Genomic DNA, 25,220 nt, shown 5'->3' with positions numbered 1-25,220 from the left:
CGTGTGGTACAGGGCATGCTGGGCATGTTCAGTGTGCCTAGTCAAAGTTCTAGAACCTTTGACATAAGTTTTGCGCATCGGGGCTCCATTTGATGATTTCACCCATGTATGAGGACTAAAGGAAAATTGGTTCTTACCTGCTAATTTTTGTTCCTGTTGTACCACGGATCGGTCCAGACTACTGGGTTATGCTTCCTTTCCAGCAGATGGAGATAGAGAAAAACTGCTTGAGGGGCTCGGAAGGAGGCTCACACAACACCTTCAGGACCAGATTGAGACTCCAAGATGGACAAATGGGATGGATTGGGGGGATTAAGGTGTTTTGCTCCCTTCAGAAAATGAACCAAATCGGGTGAGAAGCAAGAGGTGCTCCCTCAATGCGCCCTCTCAGGCAGCCCAAGCCTGCGACATGGACCCGTAGGGAGTTGAAGGATAGCCCCTTGCTTAACCCGTTCTGCAGAAAACCTAGGATCTGAGCCACAAAAGCATGCCGAGGAGAGATCCCTCTCTCGCAACACCAGGAATCGAAGACTTTCCAGACCCTAACATAGGTAAGGCAGGTAGAGGCCTTTCGCGCCTAGAGGAGGGTGGAAATAACCTGCTCCGGATACCCTTTTTTTCCTTAATCTTCTCCTCTCAAAAGCCATGCCGCTAAACAAAAGTGATCCGCTGATCAAAAAATACTGGACCCTGGCGCAGTATGAGGTGTCTGAGTCAAAGAGGGCCGTCCACTGCTAGGTTGACTAGGTCCGCAAACCATGGTCTCCGGGGCCACTCCGGCACGATGAGAATAATCGTTCCCGGGTGACCCTCTATCCTCCTAATTACCATGCCCACCAGAGGCCAAGGAGGAAATACATAGAGCAGGATGTCTCGGGGCCATGTGAGTACTAGAGAGTCTACTCCTTCCGATCCATGTTCTTGTCTGTGACTGAAGAAGCACGGGGCCTTCACATTTTTCTGGGTCGCCATCAGGTCCAATTGTGGGACACCCCAATGGCGAGAGAGTAGCAACATTGCCTCTTTGGACAGCTCCCACTCTCCGGGGTCTAGACGCTGCCAACTTAGAAAATCTAAATGTACATTGTCGACTCCAGCTATGTGGGAGGCCTGCAGCCGAGCCAGATAGTGCTCTGTCCAGACCATCAACTTGTCCGCCTCTGAGGCTACCTGCTGACTCTTCGTTCCCCCCTGACGATGGATATAGGCCACTGTCGTTGCATTGTTGGACAGTAGTCGCACCGCTTGATTGCGGACCAGGGGGAGAAGCCTCCTTACCGCCAATCGTACCACTCTTGTTTCCAGGCGATTGATGGACCAACTCACTTGCTCTCGTGACCATTGGCCCTGAGCCGACAGAGATTGAGACACTGCCCCCCAACCAGAGAGGCTAGCGTCCATGGTTATGATCACCCACTGGGGAATCTCGAGATCCATTCCTAGCTGTAGGTGGTCTAGGACCAGACACCAGGGCAGGCTAGTTCTGGCGAACTCGGGGAGGGGCAAAGGGAGGTAGAGGCCTTTCTTGTCTAGAGGAGGGTGGAAATAACCTCCTCCAGATACCCGTTCTTCCTTAATTTTCTCCTCTCAAAAGTCATGCCGCTAGACAAAAGTGATCCGCCTGATCAAAAATTACTGGACCCTGGCGCAGAAGGTTTAGAAGGTGTCTGAGTCGAAGAGAGCCGTCCACCGCTAGGTTGACTAGGTCCGCAAACTCTGATCCTCTGATACTGGTTTCCAGTGGGAAAGCAAAGCTCTTTGTAAGGGCTGCATATGAGCAAAAGCCCAAGGTACCAAATCCAGAGTTGATTCCATAGAACCAAGAACCTGCAGATAATCCCAGACCTTTGGAACTTGCAGGGACAAGAGATGTTGAACTTGAGCCATTAGCTTGACAGCACGCTCGTCCCTGAGAAAAACTTTGCCGGCCTGAGTACTGAAGCACCCCCCCAAAATTTCCAGGACCTGGGAAGGTACCAGGTTGCTCTTGGCATAGTTGACCACCCAGCCGAGGGAGCGTAGAAGATTCAGCACTTTTTGAATTGCCAGGTGGCAGTGTTCCTCCAACTTCGCCTGGACGAGCCAGTCGTCCAGATAGGGGTGGACCAGGACCCCCTCCCTACAAAGTGTCGCCGCCACCATGATCATCACCTTGGTGAAGGTATGGGGAGTGGTAGCCAAACCGAATGGGAGGGCTTGAAATTGGTAATGGTTCCAGAGGATCATGAACCACAGGAACCTCTGATGATCCCTGCGAATCGCAATATGAAGATATGCCTTTGATAAATCCAGGGAAGCCAGGAATTCTCCGCTGTGCACTGCTGCGATGACAGACCGCAGAGTCTCCATGTGAAAATGCGGAACCTTGAGGGCTTTGACGACACCCTTCAGGTCTAGAATTGGACGGAACGAAACTTCCTTTTTGGGAACCACGAAATAGATGGAGTAGTGGCCTGTCCCGCACTCCTCTGGGGGAACAGGAAGGATGGCGCCAAGATCCTCTAGCCTGCGGAGAGTCTATTGTACTATTTGCCTGTTCTCTGGGGAACTGAAGGGGGAAACCATGAAGTGATTTCGCAGACGATGAGCATACTCTAAAGTGTAACCGTGTTCGATGACGCTTAGAACCCACTGATCCGACGTGATTTTGACCCATTCCTCGTAAAACAGGGAGAGACAAGCCCCTATCAATGGAACTGAGGAGTGGGCGGCACTATCTCATTGTGTGGACTTGGGGTCCAAAGCTCCCTGAGAGAATCCATCTTGGGCGGGTCTGCGGCCGCGGAAGGAGTGAGCCCAGGACTGCGATCTTGCCAAAGGCTGTCTCTGTCCAACTGATGAAGGTCTATTCTGACGCAGACGGCGCTGACCCCTAAAACGAGCGCGAGAAGGAAGGAAATTCCTGGACCCCCTGGGTCTGTCCTCTGAGAGCTTATGCAGCTTGTTTTCCCCCAAGGACTTGATTAGGTGTTCCAGATCTTCCCTGAAAAAAACTTTTCCCTAAAGGGGAGCAACCCCAACTGGGACTTTGAAGAAGAGTCTGCTAACCAGTTGCAGAGCCAGAGCAGTCTCCTGGCCGAAATTGCTGATTCCATGGTCCGGGAGGAGACCCAGAGAAGATCATATAAGGCATCAGCACCATACGCCACTGTGGCTTCCAAACGCTCTGCCTGCTCTGCTTCTGGGGCACAAAGATCCCTGGCACCAAGGAGTTGCTGAACCCATCTCAGGCTCGCACATTGTCTAAGGCTGCTACACACAGCCGTCCTGACCCAGAGAGCTGACACTTCAAAAATTCTCTTAAGATGGACCTCGAGTTTCCAGTCTTGCAGATCCTTAAGAACCGATGCACCGGTGACCGGGATAGTCATCCTTTTGGTGTCACGGAAACCGAAGCATGCACCTTCGGTACTTTAAGAAGATCCAGGGAATCCTCAGGCAACGGATAGAGTTTGTTCAATGCCCGCCCCACTCTCAGGCCTGCCTCCGGAGTGTCCCACTCTCGCATCATCAACTGCAGCAGCATACTGTGAGGATCGAGGTCCTGGTCAGGGACCGGATCTTGGTCTGGCGGATCTGGAGCTCCTTGACCATGGAGCGTACAAATCCTATTAACTTCCTGCGTTTCTGCCGACCTAAGAATCTTTGGAGGAGGGGGCCCTGTCACCTGAACACATGCTACGGGGGGGCCTCCCCCTGGTGAGTGAGACTAGCCAAATAGGCTTTGTGCATTAAAAGCACAATGTCAGTTGAAAAAGGGACCTGAGGTGGTAAAAGCATTAGATCCTCCTGTGGGTCCTGCAAAGAGTCCAAGGGACTCTCAGGACTGAGATTGGAAAAAGTGGAGAGGGAGAATCCCCTCCTCCTGCTGCCTGTGTTGCTGCCGACGAGACTGAATCCAAAATGGCCACCGTTCCCGCACTGAGTAGGAACAGGGCCAGCCGATTAACAGAGCAACTTAGAGAGGCATAGGGCTGCATGGCCGAAGCGCGGGATCTAGACACCGACCTTCCCACTGCCATCAAAGGACCCTCCCTGCCTGGGAGGCATCTCAAACAAAGATTATTGCAGGAGAGCTGTGAGGCTGGCTCCCCACAGGCAGCACATGGCTTCGCACGCGGCATGAGGGGGGGGGGGGGGGGGGGCAGCGCTGGCAAGAGAAGAAAAGTTTAAAAACTGCCTCGGACGCCCAGGAGGAAGAGAGTGGGAAATAAACACATTAAACCGCGGCAAAAATCATCTGCTCACAGCCTTTGAAACCTTTTTTTTTTTTTTTTTTTAAAGTCTCCACAGAGGAATGTCGCGTCTCTGAGGCTAAGGCCGAAGGGGAGGGCCTGGACCACCGGTACTCACCCAGTCAGGCTGACATCTCCCGGGGTATGCGAGCTAGAGAGAGAAATACTGGAGAAGCGCAGGTGGCACACCATGTTAAGTTTTTCTTTGTCTCCATCTGCTGGAAAGAAGGCATAACCCAGCAGTCTGGACTGATCCAGGTATGTACAGGGAACATCCTGCTTGTCCTCAAAGAACCAAAAGAAATCCTCTCTGTTCTCTGAAACAATACAAATTTTCTGCGAGCAGTGATGACACGAAAGGCTGTGGGACAGCAGCAATGGCACAAGGAGCAAGTTCTACCTTAAAAATAGAACCAAACAGGGCTAGATTTTGGGGTGGGCAAACTGGGTGGTCACTTGGGGCACTATGAACTGGGGGGGTGCCCTGGGCATTGCCAGTATCACTCATCCCGTAGCAGCAGGGCCCAGCGGATCCCGTCCCACTGCAGCTGAAAAGAAGTCTGGGGAAAGGTGGGGGGCAGGGGCGCTTTTCACCCAGGGTGCCGTTTGCCCAAAATCTGGCCCTGAAACCAGGAAACCAAACACAGTTTAGAAGATGATCAAAACAGATACCATTACAACAGCAAAATGGGGAGAAATGCCAAGAAAACAAAGAGAGGCACAGTTTAGATGCCATCAAAGAAACTTCTTTTCCCATCTGTGGTATACAGCTCTTAAACTAGCTGCCGAGTGCCTTGAATATATTTAAATTGTTTACCTGTAACTTGTGCTCTCTTTGCACAGCACGATAATCAGCCACACAAGTGGAAAACATCTTATCCTTGCATGGCTGATTCGTCCTGCTTGTCTACAGAGAAAAGCATTATATAAATGCAAAATAATAATCATTATCCTCCCCAAACAAGCCATGACCTCCTCCTATGTGCAAGAATGGAGAATCTGTGTACATATTATGAAAGAGGAAATGATTTCTAGAGCAAGACAGTATCATCATAGAAATGACCCAGAAATGCAAAGAAAAGGACTGCTTATCATCATAGCCCTAGTGTAGCCCATGACAGTCCTAGCAAAAGGAACCCATCATTCAGAATCAAAGTCAGAGTGCTGTGGGGACCCAGCAAAACTGCATGCAAGAGCAACTCCTCCAGTACCAAAGGCAAGAGCTCTTTCCAATGAAATGTAGAAATTTTACAGCCCAGATCCAGAGGAGATACAGACCCAGTAATCTTAGCTCCCCAATGAAGTCAGCGAGCCAGTGAGAACAGTGTGTGAGAGGAGGAGGAGGAAAGGCCTGCTATACTTACATCCTGACTAACCTGTAAAGACACAGTGTGGTAGCTGGCAGGAACGCTCTCGTCATCCTCATCATCGCTGTGGGCACGGGACTGGCGCTGGCTGGAGACCCTCGACCGCCTCACTGCATTCTCCTTTTCCTTTGTTTTTTTCTTGAAGCGGTTTGATTTGCTGTCATATCTGTGGCTCTTGATCCTCTTCTCTTGAGATTTGTACCCTTGAAAAGTAGGAAGGATTAATATGATGCTACAAATATATTGTATTAATTTTCTTACATTTATACTTGACTATACACAACACACTTTAGGTGATTTACAGCATCATTAAACTATTACAATACTATAAAAATCAATGAAAAACTAAATTACAGATAAAAATCTTAATAATAAAATAACCAACCATAATAAAATGATTCCAATAATACAGTATGCAACAGCTCCTGCAGAGCCAGAACATTCCCTCTCCCCACTCCCAACAACCATAGAACCACAGCTATAATTAACTATGGGACAACAAGGAAGTTAAAGGTCTCCTTAAAAGGATGGTTTTTGCCATCTTTGCCAAATGCTAGATAATCACACATATGAACAACAACATATAAGGAATTCCATATAAATGGTGTTTTATGTAAACACACGTGGTTAGTATTTACTAATACAGCTTCTTTAGTCAACCATGCGCTTTGAGAGGAGCTTAATATATCATCCAGGTAATACAAAGAAATGTTCCTTTAAGTACATCACCCTATATTATCTCTTAGGGATTTGTAAGCAAGAAACAAAGCCTTAAAATGGTTAAAATACTTGAAATGTAACCAATGTGCTCCTGTCAAAATAGTTATCTTCCTTTTCCTGAACCTGCAGCCCAAAATAATATCGGCCACAGAATTTGGAACCAATTGTATACTGTGAATATTTATATTAGGTAAACCAATTAGTCTTATGTAAATTATAGTAAATCATCTCTATCACCATCTTGATATAAGCCAACTATCCCTACTAAATTTGAATTCCTAGTCAAGCAGTAGCTCGAACTCTCCATCAACAGCCCTCAGTTCGGAACGAACTTAAGTCCAGTTATTCTCTCTAATGCCGGCTATATTTCATGTCATAATTACGCTCTTATCACATGCTTCCCTCCCTACCACATCGTTCAATTGTTTACGTAAAACTGCTACATTTTTCTGTATAATGTGATTTAATTTGTTCAAATCGTTTTTAATGTATTCTATTTATAGCCCCTTGGAATGTTTGTATATCTCGGAGAGATTGATTTACTGTTTAATTGTTTTTTATGGAGTTGTCCTGTTCAATTGTTTTATGTAAAACCTAGGGCCTCTACTTAGGCCTTGGGCATTTTTCTGTTCCATGTAAACCGGATTGATTTGTATTTCTTACAAGAACTTCGATATATAAAAATCCAAAACAAATAAATAATTAAATAAATAAATAGATAAATAAATAAATAGTATCCTAACTGTATCCTACATTGCATGTAAATTTGCATATAATGCTTTTATCATTTAACCTAATCACAAGCCCGGTACAATCAAGTGTGCATACTGTGCAATTGCATTGGGTAGCACGTGTGTGTGTGTGTTTGGGGGGGGGGGGGGGGGGTTGTCAGCGGCAGGTAGTAGTGGAGTTGAGGCATTATGATCCTCCCAAGTCTTGGTGAACTAGTGCAGGTCCAATTGGAGCAGGAACTGTAGACTTGGGGACAGTGAACATGCTGCTTCCTCTCTCCCACCCATGCTCCACGGCACTGGGCACTCATCACTCCCGAAACCACAGCTGCTACAACTAATGGCGGCATGGAACCCATTGAGCAGCTTTTTCTGCTCCTCATCTCCTGTCATGTCCTATTCTGCACCTCTGGTGCTGGTCCACCCCACAGCCAAGGGGAAACAGAATTGCCTTCAGGCCAGGGACATGCTGGAAGTACTTAAGCTGCGTGGGGCTGGCCTGAAGGGGGAAAAAAATAGCAAAAGGAGCAGCAGTATAAGCTCTGGGCAATGCAGGGAGCCCAGTAAGAAGATGACTGTAAGCAGTGATGTGCTGGTGTCCCATGCCAGTCTGCACGGGTGGGTGTGTGAGAATGGCAGCCTGCCAGCCTCAAGGGAATGTGTGAATGGCAGCCTGTCAACCTCAGGTGAGTGTGTGAACTGCAGCCTGTCAACCTTGTGTGTATGTGCAAATAGTAGCCTGCCAGCCTCAGGTGTGTGAGTGTGTATGTGGAAGCCTGCCATTCTGGAGGGTGTGTGTGAATGGCAGCCTGCCAGCCAGGGTGTGTGTGTTAATGGCTGCCTACCAGCCTAAGTATCTGTATGTCTGAAAGGCATTCTGCCAGCCTGGGGGGGGGGGGGGGGGGGTGTGTGTGAGAAGAAAGTTTGTGCCACCTCCACTAATCAAGGGCGAGTTCAGGGTGACTGGAAATGAAAAGTTTTCTGGTGTGGGGAGCAGAGAATTTTTCCATCCTTATTAGTTTTAATTACTGTGTGTTTGTGTTAGTTATTTTGAAATATTTTATTGCTGTTTGCAAAATTTTTAAAACGATTTATATGTGTTCTTAATTATTGAATGCTGTTCTGTTCATCAGCTCTTTGCTAAAAGTCCTTTTATTAATATGGTTTATTATGACTGATTTATATTTCTTGAGTTATGAGGACTGGTGATGTTTCTGTTTTTTTTCTTTGCTGCATTGCATACTGAGTCTGGCTTGTTGCAGGTTCCAGCTTGGTTTCGATATACGTTCCTATTTATACTATATTCGGTGAGAGTGTGTCTGTGTTCTGCATGTGTGATTGAGGTGGGGTATTTCTGCGAGCATATAGTTTCTATGTAGCAGCCTAGTTTGTTCTTCTTTCCTAATGGGAGGTGTTTTAGGGCCTGGTGTAATATTTGCAGTGTTGCCTTTTCATAGATGGCGTTGTTCCTGTTTGAATGCTTGCAGTTAGTACTGTTTTGGTATGTAAAGTTTACTACATTATTGTTATTCAGTTTAGTCGAGGCTTTCCAAGGGCCAGACAGACATCTAACATGCGTTATAATAGGTCTAATACCATGAGTTTCAAGCATCTTATTTTGCAGATTTTCTGGGTGGTATCACAGTAGTACATGTTTTTCTGTACAACAAAATGTTAACGGCAATAGGGTCCAACCAGTGCCATTTTTCCATACCTGTAGGTAGCTCCTAGAGATCACTCCTATACATTTTAGGAATTTTTGGACCTGCAGATGGTGTGTTGAAAATTTGGATTGCTGAAGGGAGCAGGACCTTTTTAGGTGGGGAAAGGGGGTCTGGGACAGAGCATTAGACCGATAGTTTCTATTGAGTGTTGGTTATTTGTAAACAAAAATTGTGTGTTAAAAAAAAGAATTGGGGGGGGGGGGGGGGGGAGAAGGAGCACTGCAACTATTAGCACAGGGCAGCAAAAATGCTAGCATTGACTCTGCCTAATCAACAATACTGTGATTCTATTTGAAGTGACTGACCAGCTACAAAAGGTGGTAAAGAAATTCCAAGTTAAATTTAATTTAATTTAACAGTGCATTACAATAATCCAATATATTTAGGATTAATCTATGCACAACTTTCATGAAATCTAATTTATTCAGGAAAGGGCACAATTAGCGAATTTTCCTTAAATGATAAACACAGGCACATGCCATTGACCAGATCTAAGAAACCACTGTTAGTCTATGGTTAAAATAATCACCCAGATTTCAGAATTATCCTTTTACTGGAACAAAATCTCCCATCAGTTAAATAGAAAGCAGAGTTGCTTACCTGAACAGGTGTTCTCCCAGGACAGCAGGATGTTAGTCCTCACATATGGGTGACATCATCGATAGGAGTCCTATCACGGAACACTTTTGTCAAAGTTTCTAGAACTTTGACTGGCACACTGAGCATGCCCAGCATGCCACTAACCCTGCAGCCAGCAGGGGTCCCCCTTCAGTCTCGTTTGTAGCAAAAGTACGAGTGAAAAATAAAATAATAAAACGTAAGCGAACCCAACTCCGCGGGGTGGCAGGTGGGTTTCGTGAGGACTAACATCCTGCTGTCCTGGGAGAACACCTGTTACAGGTAAGCAACTCTGCTTTCTCCCAAGACAAGCAGGATGGTAGTCCTCACATATGGGTGAATAGCAAGCTACAGGCTTAGTCATACGTATGAGGCCAAGCAGCACTGAACATGTGCAACAGGCACAACTGGGGTGCTGTTGGCAAGGATAAGGCAGCCTGAAATTAACAGCGGGTCGAAGTAGGAGGAGTTGGGTTCCTACACTAGAAACAAATTTCTTAGGACAGACTGGCCAGAGACGGAATCCTGTCGCCCAGCCTTGTCCAGGTAGTAGCAAGCTGCAAAGGTGTGGAGAGAGCTCCATGTCGCAGCCTTGCAGATGTCAGCAATCGGTACTGAACGGTAGTGTGCTACTGATGTCGCCATTGCTCTGACTGAGTGTGCTTTCACTTGTCCCTGTAGTGGAAGGCCTGCTTGTTGGTAACAGAATGTGATGCAGTCTATCAACCAGTTTGACAGTGTTTGCTTACTCACCACATTCCCAAGTTTGTTCTTATCAAAAGAGACAAGGACTTCCTGTGGGCTGTAGTGCGGTCTAAGTAAAACGCAAGAGCACGCTTACAGTCCAAGGTGTGAAGATGAGGTCTTGGAAAGAAAGTGGGCAAGACTATGGACTGATTTAAATGGCAATCAGTTACCACCTTAGGAAGGAATTTAGGGTGAGTGTGGAGAACCACCCGGTCATGGAGGAACCTTTGTGTAGGGTGAGTAAGTCACAAGGGCCTGTAACTCACTCACTCTGCGAGCAGATGTGATGGCTACTAGGGAAAAAACTTTCCATGTAAGGTATCTGAGTTCACAGGAATGCAAGGGCTCAAAAGGAGTGTGCATGAGCCATGCAAGTACGACACTGAGGTCCCATGCCTCGACCGGTGGCCGAAGAGGAGGCTTAAGCTGTACTAAGCCTCTCATGAAGTGACTCACCAGGGGTTGAGCTGTTATCAGGGCATCTGCTATTCCTTGATGGTAAGCAGAGATGGCAATAAGGTGTACTCGGATAGATGATGTCTGGAGACCAGATTCCGAGAGCTGCCAGAGATAATCCAACAGACTCAATGTGGGGCAAGAAAAAGGATCCAAGCCCTTTTGTGTGTACCATAAGGTAAATCTCTTCCATTTAGAACGGTAGGATTTCCGCATGGAAGGTTTCAGAGAAGCTACTAGGACTTGAGATACATCACTTGAAAGGTTGAGTGGTTGTAGTATCAGCCTTTCAATATCCAGGCCGTCAGAGAGGGCCTGGAGGTTCGGGTGGCATAACCTGCCGTGATTCTGTGTTATGAGGTTGGGAGACATGCCCAGGCAAATGGGGTCCTGGACAGAAAGGTCCCAAAGTATGGAAAACCAAATTTGGTGCGGCCAGTATGGGGCTATGAGAATCATTAAGCCCCGGTCCTGTTGTAGCTTACCGAGAGTCTTGCTTTTTAGTGGAATCGGAGGATACACATAAAGCAAGCCTTTGTTCCAGGGATGGACGAAGGCATCCCTGGCTGGTGCATGCCGGTCCCTGTGCAGGGAGCAGAAGCTTTCCACTTTGTTCTTCTGACTGGACGCAAAAAGGACGATGGTCAGATGAACCCACCGGTGAAAGATTCTGTTTGTAACCGAGGGATACAGAGACCATTCGTGGGGCTGGAAACGTCGGCTGAGGCGGTCCACCAGTGCATTCTGTGTGCCCACTGTTATAATTAGTGAGGTTTTGGTGGACCCTTGGACACTGTGGCAGCTGACCACACCCACGGGGGGCAGTCCCGTGAGGGGCCACAGGTCAGGCTCAGCTGAGGACACACAAACACAGAGATACATCTTTTATTAAGCAATGTTGTGTAGCCACCAGAGGTGGCAGTGATGAGTAGTTGAAGTAGCCCGGCTGGGCTAGTATCCCTCAGGCGCTGGAACAGCGACTCCTCCGGTAGCAGTGCTGTAGTGGAAAGAACTGAGAATAATGAGTACAGTGGAATATGAACAAGTCCCAGGTATGGAGAAATCCAGGATAGGAAGAGCAGGCCCTCGAGGAGCGAGTACCTGATCCCTGAGAGCTGATAGGCTCACACAGCGGTTCCATGTAGGAGATGGCACCAGGGCTGGAACAGAGGCAGGCCCTCGAGGAGCGAGTACCTGGTTCCAGGGAAAGCTCTGAGCTGGAGTTGGTAGTACTCAGTGGTGTTGAAGATAGCGAAAACTTCCAGGCAGAAGAGAAGATAGGAGCAGGCAGCGAGTCAGGGAACATGGGCCCTCGAGGGGCGAGAACCGGTCTCCTGATAGCGACCTGAAAAACAAGTGATGCCCCCGAGGAGCGGGTACCCCGTTAGCGTAAGGGTCCAATTAAGATTGGAGGCAGAGTAGCTGGGTACGGAGAGCGAATTCCATCCGTAAGATTCCCCTTGCTAACTCAAAGGTTAGCAAACAGTGTAGGCTTTAAATATCCGGGCAGCATGACGTCATCACAGGGGGACGCCCCTGAGGTTCGCGCCAAGTAGGAAACAAGAGCGAGGGCCGCACAGTGCATGCGCCCTAAGGTACAGACAGAGTATGGCGGGAGGCAGTGCCCAAGCCGGTCCGGGGACGCCGGAGAGGACAGCAGACAGACGCCGCGGCAGCCAGGCATCCATTAACAGCAAGAGGAGGAGCAAAAGGAGAGAGGTAGGAGGAGTGCAGCCGTCGGGAAGGGACGGTTGCAACACCCGCTAGATAAGTGGCTTGCAGAAGAAAGGAATGCGACAGGGAGCAGGCCCAAATCTGTGCCGCCTCCTGGCAAAGCAGATAAGAGCCCGTGCCCCACTGTTTGTTCAGGTACCACATTGCAACTTGGTTGTGTGTTTGAACCAGGACAACTTTGTTGGAGAGGTAATCCTGAAATGCAGAAAGGGCGTACCGCATCGTTCAAAGCTCCAGAAAGTTGATTTGATGAGTCGCTTCGGCTTTTGTCCAAGTCCCTTGAGTTTGAAGGTCTTGGATGTGGGTTCCCCTACCAAGGTTGGAGGCATCCATAGTTAAGGTCACCTGAGGAGCCGGTTGCTGGAAAGGAAGACCTATTTGTAAGTTGGCTTTGTTTGTCCACCAGGCAAGAGACATACTAAGCTGGCTGGTTATGTGTACCATGGACGACAGCGGCTGAGTAGCTTGTCGCCACTGGGATTTCAGAGTCCATTAGGTCACTCTCATGGCAAGGCGTGCCATAGGGGTGACATGGACAGTTGATACCATGTGGCCGAGCAATTTGAGTAGCTGGCCAGCTGAGGCTCTTTTTTGATGGCAGATAAAGCTGGCAAAGTTCGACAGCGTAATCACATGGTTGTTGGGTAAGAATGCTCTGGACAGTGTCGTGTCTAGGTCAGCTCCTATAAAGGAGAGAAGATGAGATGGTGTCAGGAATTTGGAGTAATTTATTAGAAATCCCAATGAGTTTAGAAGTCTTATGGTGAGACCGAGAGAGTTGAGGGCTCCTTGTTTTGTCTGGCTTTTTATGAGCCAGTCATCCAGGTATGGAAAAACGTATATGCCTCTGCTGTGTAACTGCGCAGTCACGACTGCCAGGCACTTTGTAAAGACTTGAGGCACCGAGGCTAGACCAAATGGTAGTACCTTATATTGATAGTGACTGCGGCCCACCACAAATTGCAGATATTTGCAATGAGGAGGGAAGATTGGCAATATGAGCATATGTGTCTTGAAGATCCAGAGAGCAGAGCCAATCCCCTTGTTGAAGTAGAAGAAGCATGGTGCCCAGGGATACCATCCTGAACCGTTCCTTGCAAAGAAATGTATTGAAGGCACGGAGGTCCAGAATAGGCCGGTCTTTTTTGGAATAAGGAAATATCTGGAGTAGAACCCTTTTCCCTGCTGATTCGGTGGAACCGGTTCCACAGCTCTAACCGACAGAAGGGTTGACAGCTCTGACTCGAGTTTTCCTGTGTGGTCGTCCCAACTCCAGGATGGATTGGGTGGGAAGTCCAGGGATATTTTTGAAAAATTTAGACAGTAACCATGGGTTACGATGGACAGTACCCACTGGACCGTGGTGATTGGATGCCAATTTGTTGCAAAGTGGCACAGGCGGCCCCCACTGAAATATGGCTGCTGCTCTCTGGGAAAGAGTCAAAATCCAGATGCGGGGCTAGCTTGTGGAGCTGGCTGTAGTCTAGATGTTCTAGTTTGGCGTGCACATGTCCCCTCTGAGGAGCCCGAGCCGGTCGTGCACGGGATACAGGAGGGTAATATGTGTGTGGCCTGTAGAATTGTTTCTTGGGTTCTCCATGCATGGCCCTGCGGGATACAGAGGGAACATCTGGGGAGACAGTTGACAACTGGCGCAGGGTCTCATGATGGTCCTTTAACTGGGCCACTGCGTCCTGGATCTTATCCCTGAACAGGTTGTCTCCGGTACAGGGTAGATCTGCCAGTTTGTCCTGCACTTCCGGGCATAGGTCTGAGGCCTTAATCCAGGCCCAGCGTCTAGCACTGATGGCTGCTGCTGAGACTCTGGATGCTGTTTCAAAAGAATCGTAGGCAGCTCTGACTTCATGTTTACCTGCTTCCATTCCTTTTTGTAGGATGGAGGACAAGGCTTCTTGTTGTTGCTGTGGTAATGTCTCCGCAATCTCTTGGACTTGTTTCCAGAGATTTCTATTATATTGGGTCATGTATAGTTGATATGCTGCAATTCATGATATCAACATGGACCCTTGGAAAATCCTTCGTCCCAACACATCCAATGCTTTCTGTTCCTTACCAGGAGTGGCAGAGGAATGGGGACGTGATCGTTTAGCCTTTTTCTGAGCTGATTCTACAACTACAGAGTGGTGGGGCAGCTGACTCTTTTGACCTGGGGCTTGCTAAACCAGGTAGGTAGCATCTGGCTTTTTATTGACTGGGGGTACCATACCTGGATGTTCCCACAGGTGGTGCATGAGGTCCAAAAGAACTTCCATGTACCGGTATTGCCATTATTTCTTTTGGAGCATCTACAAATTGTAAGACCTCCAACATTTTATGGTGAGCATCTTCCTCCGTGACCAGTGTAAAAGATATAGGCTCAGCCATCTCTTTGACATAACTGGCAAAGGAGAGGTCTTCTGGAGGAGATCTTCTCCTTTCCTCCGGCGGTAAAGGCTCAGAGTAGGTCCTCAGATGTCCGTGATGAATCATCTGAGGATGCATCGCCCCATGGATTATAGGGACTTTCGCCTTGTCCCGGTGGAGCTCCTGATGGAGGAAACATGCCAAAGCCGAGAGGGTGGGAAGGCATCGATGGCTTCTAGGAAAAGTAAAAAGTCATGGGATAGGTGGCAATGTCCTTTCGTGGATTACAAACTGGCTAAAAGACAGGAAACAGAGAGTAGGATTAAATGGACAATTTTCTCAGTGGAAGGGAGTGGGCAGTGGAGTTCCTCAGGGATCTGCATTGGGACCCGTACTTTTCAATATATTTATAAATGATCTGGAAAGAAATACGACAAGTGAGGTAATCAAACTTGCAGATGATACAAAATTGTTCAGAGTAGTTAAATCATAAGCAGATTGTGATAAATTGCAGGAAGACCTTCTGAGACTGGAAAATTGGGCATCCAAATGGCAGATGAAATTTAATGTGGATAAGTGCAAGGTGATGCATATAGGGAAAAATAACCCATGCTATAGTTACACAATGTTAGGTTCCATATTAGGAGCTACCACCCAAGAAAGAGATTTAGGCGTCATAGTGGATAACACATTGAAATCATCGGTTCAGTGTGCTGCAGCAGTAAAAAAAAAAAAGCAAACAGAATGTTGGGAATTATTAGAAAGGGAATGTTGAATAAAATGGAAAATGTCATAATGCCTTTGTATCGCTCCATGGTGAGACCACACCTTGAATACTGTGTACAATTCTGGTCGCCGCATCTCAAAAAAGATATAGTTGCAATGGAGAAGGTACAGAGAAGGGCGACCAAAATGATAAAGGGAATGGAACAGCTTCCCTATGAGGAAAGACTAAAGAGGTTAGGACTTTTCAGCTTGGAGAAGAGATGGCTGAGGGGGGATATGATAGAGGTGCTTAAACTCATGAGAGGTCTAGAAGGGGTTAATATGAATCAGTTATTTACTCTTTCGGATAATAGAAAGACTAGGGGGCACTCCATGAAGTTAGCATGTGGCACATTTAAAACTAATCGGAGAAAGTTCTTTTTCACTCAATGCACAATTAAATTTTGTAATTTGTTGCCAGAGGATGTGGTTAGTGCAGTTAGTGTAGCTGTGTTTAAAAAAGGATTGGATAAGTTCTTGGAGGAGAAGTCCATTACCTGTTATTAATTAAGTTGACTTAGAAAATAGCCACTGCTATTACTAGCACAAACTCGGTGAGTTTGTGACTGGTAATAATGCGCTTTTGAAGAAATCAGCAGTTGCATTTACTCAACAAAATAATTACGGGACTGAAAAGAAAAGAGAATATTTGTGGACTCTGAAACATCTTGATTCCAGCCCCTGAAGCAGCAGCTTTGCGAAACATGGTACCGTGTTGGGCATGAATTCATCTCCATGACTAAGGGAAGTAGTGCACTTTTTAAAAAAATCTTTTTGAAATGCTTTAAAAAAAATCCTCAAAAAATTGGACCTATGATTAAAACTGCACCCCTGTGAGCTATCGATGGAGCACAATTAATGCTCTAAAAGATATCAACAGTTGGGGTTTATATGATGGGCCCATAAAACAAAATAATATATAGTGTTATTTTTGATGAATACGTGTTTTCTTTGAAGTTTATTCGGTCGTATCATCTATTAAGGCTTTTTTCTATATCATTACTAGCAACAGTAGCATGGAATAGACTTAGTTTTTGGGTACTTGCCAGGTCCTTATGGCCTGGATTGGCCACTGTTGGAAACAGGATGCTGGGCTTGATGGACCCTTGGTCTGACCCAGTATGGCATGTTCTTAATCGGTGCCGGCATTGAGGGCATCAGGGCAGATGAGGTGCGCTTGGGTACCGGTAGCCCCGACGGCCCTGGCATGGGCTCTGGCATCGACGGTTCCCGTGGAGGGACGTGGCCAGGAATCAATCCTTCCTCCTCCGAAGAATCCGGTACTGGAATCGGGACCTGCGGAGGCCTCGATGGATGACTCAATGCCAGGATGTCCGGTGGCAGAAGAGTCGATAAGGCACTGATGAGCGTATCGAGGTGCTAGAGGAGCGGTGCCACCATCGAGGGAGCCGGTGCCGGCGGGAATTGGAAGCCTCGTAAGGCTTTAAGCACTGCCTCTTGGCCTCTTGGCAGTGCTTAAGAAATTTAGTGATTTATGAAGTTACCTTCCACACAGGTTAGGCGACGTATATAACTGGGGTGCCGAAGGGCATTTCCGCTAAAGTGGGATTTGAACTTGGCAGCTTACCTTGTTCTCTGATCCTCAGACGGTAGATGTGTGTGACTTTGCTTATTGAGCTGAATAGCGATTATGTAATATATTTTGACAATTTGCTTTTTCTACAGAAAAAAATGTGAAGAGATCAAATAATGATATCTCTGATGCAGAAATTCAAAACATGCATGTCAGGTGAATATTAATGGGACAGCAGCAATTTCAAGAAATGAAGGATCTGCACAAGGCACTTTATTGATAAGATAAGTGATTCAAAAAATTGGTTAAAGACTTTTTATTTGCATTTCAAAAATTGAAGAAAGTGAGACTGTGGACCGATGATTAAACAAAGCAACAAAGGTTTTGATACTAGTCGTGCTTATTATGATGGTCCTTTTTTGCTAAGAATAAGTATTTTCTTTTTAACAACTTTATTTACATGAGCATTTGGTGGCTTTAGTGAAATTTGTTTGATCATTTATCTGTTGGACACAATTAGCTGCAGTATCTATATAATCCAAATCAGATAGCACAACTACCTGTACACTTTGCCTTCCCATACAGCACTAAAATAAGAAAAATTAAATGCCCATGTATAATATTTGAGGCCACATGTGCTCTAAATACAGCACAAACCCTTCATTCCTTTCCCATGTGTACACTGTTGGAATTTCACCCAAAAAGCAAAGTTAGGGGAACTGGATACTCACCTCCATTCAGGCTTGCCTCAACAAAGATGCGAATTGCTTTCACACAAAGCTCAAAATTCTCTGGTGTTACATGGGCAGCATCTCTCACAATGAAGGACAATGATTCAACACACTTCATGAGGGATTTGGTATCATGTGGCCCTAGGTCCAGCCCTACAGTTAGGCTGTACTGATTCACTGGCCTGGAATTCATGACCATGGGCTTGGATATATCAATATCTTCCTTCCCAACCTGAAAGGCGGAGACATGGGTAAGAACATAACTTGACAAACGGTGAAAGGATCATCTAAACACTATCATAGGGAGAGATAATCCAGAAACTAAATCTAGGCTGGAGCAATGGAACTTAAACAGTCATACAACACTGAATGTAGGGTTATAATAACCTTCGGGCCAATACAGTAAGGTGCGTTCCGGCAGAGCGCACTGTTAGCCTGCGTTTGGCTGTGCGTTTTCGACACGCTATTTTTACCCCTTATACAGTAAGGGGTAATAGCGCGTCGAAGGCCAGTGTTCTGGGCGCGAGATTCAGTATCAGCCCGCATGTAAATGAGAGCCCATGGTAAAAGGAGGCGCTAGGGACACTAGTGCGTCCCTAGTGCCTCCTTTTTGACAGAAGCGGCAGCTGTCAGCGGGTTTGACAGCCGACGCTCAATTTTACCGGCGTCTGTTCTCAAACCCACTGACAGCCACGGGTTCGGAAAATGGACGCCGGCAAAATTGAGCATCCATCTTCCAATCTGCGGGCCGCCGGCAGATTTATTTTAATTTTAATTTTTTATTGTTTTTTTATTTTTGGGGCCTCCGATTTAATATCGCTATGATATTAAGTCGGAGGGTGTACAGAAAAGCAATTTTTTCTGCTTTTCTGTACACTTTCTCTGTGCCGGCTGAAATTCACTTCTGCCTTTGGGCAGGCGTTAATTTCTGAAAGTAAAATGTGCGGCTTCGATGCACATTTTACTTTCTATATCGTGCGGAAATAACTAATAGGGCCATCAACATGCATTTGCATGTTGTGGGCGCTATTAGTTTCGGGGGGGGGGGGGGGGGGTTGGCCGTGCGTTTTCGACATGCTATTTTTACCCCTTATACAGTAAGGGGTAATAGCATGTCAAAAACGCAAGGCCAACCCCCCCCCGAAACTAATAGCGCCCACAACATGCAAATGCATGTTGATGGCCCTATTAGTTATTCCCGCACGATATAGAAAGTAAAATGTGCATCGAAGCCGCACATTTTACTTTCAGAAATTAACGCCTGCCCAAAGGCAGAAGTGAATTTCGGCCGGCACAGGGAAAGTGTACAGAAAAGCAGAAAAAAATGCTTTTCTGTACACCCTCCGACTTAATATCATAGCGATATTAAATCGGAGGCCCCAAAAATAAAAAAACAAAAAATTTAAAATAAAAATAAAAAATCTGCCCGCGGATTGGAAGATGGATGCTCAATTTTGCCAGTGTCCATTTTACGAACCCGTGGCTGTCAGTGGGTTTGAGAACAGATGCTGGTAAAATTGAGCGTCTGCTGTCAAACCCGCTGACAGCTGCTGCTTCTGTCAAAAAGGAGGCACTAGGGACGCGCTAGTGTCCCTAGCGCCTCCTTTTACCACGGGCCCTCATTTGCATGCGGGCCGATACTGAATCTCGCACCCAGAACACTAGCCTGTGCACACGTCGGGAGAGCTGGTGCTTGCTGGCTCTCCCGCGCTTCTTTCTGTATTGGTCCGCTTGTTTGCAAAAGCAATGTGCTTTGGAGTCATAACGTCTACTTGTACATATGGGGAAATCACACACCACACAATTTAAAGTTTTTATCTAGGAAGTTTTTATCTAGGAATGTAGTGCTTAAGACTTGAATAAGAGAAAGCGTTGTAGGTCATAGAAAATTTACACTAACAGAATTGTGCTAGAGCTCAAGACTGGAACAGATAGTATTCTAGGTAAAGAGGAGGTTTATGAACAGAGTCAAGTAAGGTGCTTATAGCAGAACAGTAGGGGATGCTGTAGGACAGCACTAGGGTTCTGGCAGAGTCAAATTTGCACACTAGTGCTGGAATACTATTAAGAAACTGCTGCAAGGCAGGGACTGACACTGAAACAGCAGGGGATACTACAGTTCGGGAGATAGAGTTATGTGGGTGATGGGGAAGCTTTTAGTACTTTTTTGCAGTATGCCTCTCTGTAAGCATAGCTGCTGTTCTCTCATCTAACAGTACTGCTCAGTAGCAGTTTGTTGGAACTCTAGTGCTGAATTAAACAGCTTCGACAACTATGGGGATTTGTTTTTGTCACCTTCTCGGACAATGCACAGAAATGAATCCAGAGGACATCTGAAGTATGTGGCAGCAAAGCAGCTTTGTGTCTCACTTACCACTAGCCATTCACTATTCACTATATCCACATCAGTCACTGATCGGTGCATCTTGGTTTGTTTGCTATGATCGGTGTACACCTCTGAATCTGAGGTGTAGCCACGATCCAGGCTCACTTCACTTGGATGGTAGGAGGAGATTTCACTGTCAGACTGTGCACCTGGAACAAACACCACCAAGAAATAGTAGAGTCAGATGAGGGGAGGCTGTGCAGACTGAGAATAGAAATGCTGGATAATTATATGCAGACTATTTTATGATTGAGAAATCCACAGATTTAAGTGTTTGCCTTTTTTCATACGACAGAGCTTTAGTTTTGTTGTTTTTCTTTTATTTCATTTTTGCTTTAGGAGATCTCTACACAATTTAACATCCAGCAGGGAAAATTAAGGTCTAGGAAATTTTAAAACCAAAGAAATTACTACATAGCCATAAACTGCACAACCTGGATTATTCTTCCTAAATAGAATACTATTTATAAAACATACTAAACAACTTGTGTAAGGAAAATATCTACACTGAGGACAAGTTTCAGACTGTGCACCTTGGAATAAAATCTGCTGGCGCTTTTTACTTTATTGCCAGTTTCAAAGAGAAAGTGTGCGTGTCCTTTCACTGTGAACCTTGCTGTAGATTTTGGCACCGGTGTCCTATTTTCCAATCCTGCCCAGAACATACTCCTGGAATGCCGCTCCTTAATGCAGCTGAAAGTGCATGCACAGGGGAATGCCACACCTAATTTCAGTAATTTTCAATCTATGTGTATCAATGGCTTTGAAAATTATTCTTACATTAATTTCTATCTTTCTGTATCTGAACACAGACATGGGGTGGAAAAATACTTAGAAAACTTTGGGAACAAAGGAATTTTATTTTTAGTACATTTTTTTTTTGCTTTTCTTTGTCTTTTCATTATTTCTTTGCACTAAAATTTGCTAATTATTTGCTTATTTTGCATTATTCCTATTTTTTTTTTATAATTTATATTTTAAGTTTAATCTCACATACCAATGAAGTTAACAAGCAAACATATTAGAATACTACAGACAAATTAACCTATAAGTATTCAAGAATTAATCACAGTATTCCAATAAATTAAGTCCCTATTATTAACTTGGGAAGCATTATAAAAAAAAAGAAAAAAAAAAAAAGAAAAATATGAAATACACAATACGGAGAGAATACAATACTTAATATCAGCTGTTCCTCTCAATTTTCAATTCTAATCCCAGACCTCTAGTCAGTCCTCCTTATCTGACAAAAATGTCTCCAAATGAGCAGGATGAGTAAAAATAAACTTATTCCTCTGATATGTAATCAAGCACTTACAAGGGAATTTTAGGAAAAATACTGCTCCTAGAGCTACAAAACTCTCTGCTTTAGTTGTAAAACTGCTTCCTCCTTAATTGGGTGCTTCTAGCAACATTGGGAAAAACTTGGACTTTTTGCTACAAAAAAAGAAATCCTTGTTTTTAAAATATTTTTATCCTGTTCTAAGCTGACAGATATCAGAAGGGTAGCTCTGGTTGGTATATTGTCAATGGAAGCTTCTAAAAAGGTCAAATTAGAACTATCCTCTTGTAGTATCTTCATTACATCCTACTGATTCTCACCCTTCCTTCTAAAATGGGGTCATAATATATTTTAGATATCAAAATCTCTATCAACAGGAATACATAATATTTCTCTGCTATATTTTTTAAATAATTCAAATGTGGATAACCTAGAGATTGGAAAATGTAAGAACATTTCTTTTTAACTCATATTTTCTAAATTTTAAAGCTGTTTATATATATTTAGAATATACTTTATAAAAAAGGCCTCAATAGTTTGCATAGAAGTAATCTGAATATTTAAAGACAAAACTGTTGACTCTAAGTTAGTCAGTCGCATTGTATGATCTTCAAGTGTTGTCTTAAGTTTCACCAGATAACTTTCCAAATTGGGCTTTTGACTGGGACAGTGATTTCTCCATTTTGATGACAACTCTCTAAACATCAGCAAGTGTCATGTTTTCAGGTTTAACTGACTCTGATCCTAAAACTTCCAACTGAGGAGGAACAGTTAATAAGGAACCTACCTCAGAAGCATAAACATTGCTCACAGCTGGAACAGCCTGAGAACGTCTTGGTTCCATCCTGCCAACTAAGGAGGAACTCACTCCTGGATCTGATTAACTGAGGCCTGTAGACTGGCTTCAGGAGATCCAGAGATAGAGGAAGCTGATTGTGGCCTGGACTGACTGAAGGACCAGAAGAAAAAAATATTTGGAACTGAACATATTGTAGTTTGACTCACTCTACAAACCAAGTGAGAATCCATAGGCCCTTTGGCTTTTCCTTTTCCTCCCATGGGCCTTCAAAGGAATGCCTTCCAAATTTTCAAGAAGGGATGTGCCCCTCTGGTGCGTGGCTTCTATGTGCTGCTGCCTCTTTGTTTTATTGGGTTCACCAGGCGACAGTTGATGACATCACAGGGTGCAGGGAGAGGCATCGGTAATCCCAGCCCTTCAGGCACTCCCTCCTCCAGCCTATCCCATCTGCAGTACAGGCTGAGTCTCTCCGCAAAATGCTCCCACTGCACACCGCTGCCTCGTTGTTTAAATGGGTTCACCAGGCACCATCTGATGACATCAAGTAGTGTGAGGAGAGGCAGCAGTAATCCCGGCCCTTCGGGCACAGTATCCTCCAGCCAATCCCACCTGTGATACATGAGAGTCTCTCTGCAAAATGCTTCCCATTCTTATTTATTTTAGTATATGGTCTCCCCTTTCTCAGGATAATTTTCTCGATCTTGCCTCCCCACTTCCCCTCTCTTCAGCTTCTTCCTCTAGTTTCCTTTGGTTGCTTGCCCTCTTCTCCTCCTCAATCTCTTCCAATCCTGGCTTCTTCCCTACCACAGGTGCTCTCTCCCTGCTCAAGATGCTTCACCCACCTCCAGTGACTTCTTTCTAACTTTTCTTCGTTTTTTTCAAAAGCTTGGCCCAGCAATGATGGCAGAAGTTCCCTTCAGCCTGGACACTGCCTGGCCCGACTTTCAGCAGAGGCAGCTTTCCTCAGCCCAGGTCCTACAGTGGCAGCTCTTTGGCCCAGTCCAGCATGGGCAGTTCTTCTTGGTCTAGGCCAGCCTGGCTGCAGTTCTCCTCAGCCTGGACCTGGCCAAAGTAAAATGGCAGCTCTCTTGTGCTCAGGCCCAGCCAAAACAGATTTCCTTGGCCTGGGCTAGGCTGCAGTAGTAGCATTTCTCAGTCAAGCCTAGGCTCTAGCAATTCTTTCCAACCTGGGCCCAGAATGGCTGCTGTAGTAGCAGTAGCAGCACACCTTGAACTAGGTTCGGAAGACCTGCTGAGGCCAAGGCAATTTTCACAAGGAATATAGCTGCCTACCTATGGAGTTAACTAGATTTTTTGCCTGAATATTGTCCCACAGCTCTCAAGGGTATAACTTGGTCAGGGAAGAAAACTATATCACTTTGTATAAATTAATGTTTCTATGTTCCAATGTATAAATGTTACTATGTATAAGTTAATGTTACAATGTATAAATAGTACGACCCCCTGTCATACTATTACCCTGTTATAATGTGAACCGATGTGATGTACCCCAACGAATGTCGGTATATAAAAGCAAACAAATAAATAAATTAAATATTCCAGTGTACACTTGCTTTTTCTTTCACATCACTCCATTTGCAAATATAGAGGCAAAGTACATGGAAACTTTTGAACATATATACCTTTAGTGAATTCTCAAAGAGAAACTACCCAGCTTTGAGAAAATTGCCCCATATCATACCAGAGGTAAAAAATAAAGTTTACAAATCTGCTACAGAAGAAAGCAGAGTTGCTTACCTTTAACAGGTGTTCTCCAAGGACACAGGATGTCAGTCCTCACACATGGGTGACATCATCAGATGGAGCCCGCACGGAAAACTTTGACAGACACATGCCACTAACTATGACATCCATGCGGGGTCCCTCTTCAGTCTTATAACATGAGTTCACAAAAAATAAAACAATAAAACAAAAGAAACTTAACATCCTGCTGTCCTTGGAGAACACCTGTTACAGATAAGCAACTCTGCTTTCTCCAAGGACAAGCAGGATGGTAGTACTCACATATGAATGATTATGTAGCTCCAGGCTGTTCCCAACATGTGTAGCACAGAACAGGTGCCAATGTGCACAACAACTAGAGCTGCGATAACTAGGGGAGCAGGCCTGCACCCAAGGACAGGGCCCACGGTAGGAAGAACTGGGGTTTCATGGCTGAAACAGATTATGGAGGATTGACTATCCAAAATGACTGTCACGTTGGCCTTCCTTATCTAGACAATAACGAGAGGCTAACATGTGGAGGGAACTCCAGGTTGCCGCCCTACAAATCTCGTGAATAGGGACGGCACGCAAGTGAGCCACCGAAACTGACATGGCTCGAACGGAATGAGTGACCTTCAAAAGCTGCAAGCCTGCTTGAGCATAGCAGAAGAAAATACAGCCTGCTAGTCAATGGGATAAGTTCTGCTTAGAAACTGCAACCCCCAACCTGTTTTTGTCGAAGGATACAAACGTTTGAGTGGACAGGCAGTGAGGAGCCATCCATTCCACATAAAAGGCCACAGCCCTTTTACAATCCAGGGCAGTGCTTCTCAACCGTGTGTCACAACACACCAGTGTGTCGCCAAGCACCGGCAGGTGTGTCGCGTGCTCCCAGTCTCTCCCGCTGCTCTTCCTTACCTGCTGCCGTTGCCACCGGGCTATCAGTACGTTCAAGCCCAGAGGGAAAGGCAGCGGTGGTAGAAGAAATAGTGGCACCTGCGGCTGACCTTTACTTCTTCCCGCGCCCCCCCCCCCCCCCCCGTGCCCCGGAACAGGAAGTGATACGTGGTGCGCAGGAAGGAGAAAGAGCCGTTCCGCGTGGAAAAATAGCAGCGGCGGCAACAGCATCGGCCCCCGAGCAATCGAAGCAGCCAGTAATCGGGAAAAGAGACAGTAGCATGAGCCTCCCGCGGCTGATGGGATTCTTCTTTCTTGGCCTGCGGGGGCTGGAGGAGGCGGCTGCTGAAGCTACCATTTGTGCTCGGGGGGGGGGGGGGGAAGAGGAAGTGAGTGAGAGAAAGA

At 45.8% G+C, this 25,220-nt stretch overlaps 1 protein-coding gene across 5 annotated transcripts in view; it reads right to left on the bottom strand.

Annotated features, from left to right (window-relative positions):
* The window catches only part of GBF1 (golgi brefeldin A resistant guanine nucleotide exchange factor 1), a 739,811-nt gene that overhangs the window by 74,575 nt on the left and 640,016 nt on the right, over window positions 1–25,220 (bottom strand). For 3 of the 5 annotated variants that reach the window (XM_029609015.1, XM_029609019.1, XM_029609016.1), the window contains 3 exons: window positions 20,101–20,261; window positions 17,727–17,958; window positions 5,600–5,805 (listed from right to left, as the gene is read on the bottom strand). In XM_029609015.1, the coding sequence (XP_029464875.1) occupies window positions 5,600–5,805; window positions 17,727–17,958; window positions 20,101–20,261 (599 nt within the window). The remainder of the gene's footprint in view (window positions 1–5,599; window positions 5,806–17,726; window positions 17,959–20,100; window positions 20,262–25,220) is intronic. The other 2 variants (XM_029609018.1, XM_029609020.1) reach the window with 1 other exon arrangement.

Source organism: Rhinatrema bivittatum, chromosome 7 (genome assembly GCF_901001135.1).
Source record: "Rhinatrema bivittatum chromosome 7, aRhiBiv1.1, whole genome shotgun sequence".
In the NCBI taxonomy this organism is placed as follows: Eukaryota; Metazoa; Chordata; class Amphibia; order Gymnophiona; family Rhinatrematidae; genus Rhinatrema; species Rhinatrema bivittatum.
This window is presented reverse-complemented; position numbering and strand designations above follow the sequence as displayed.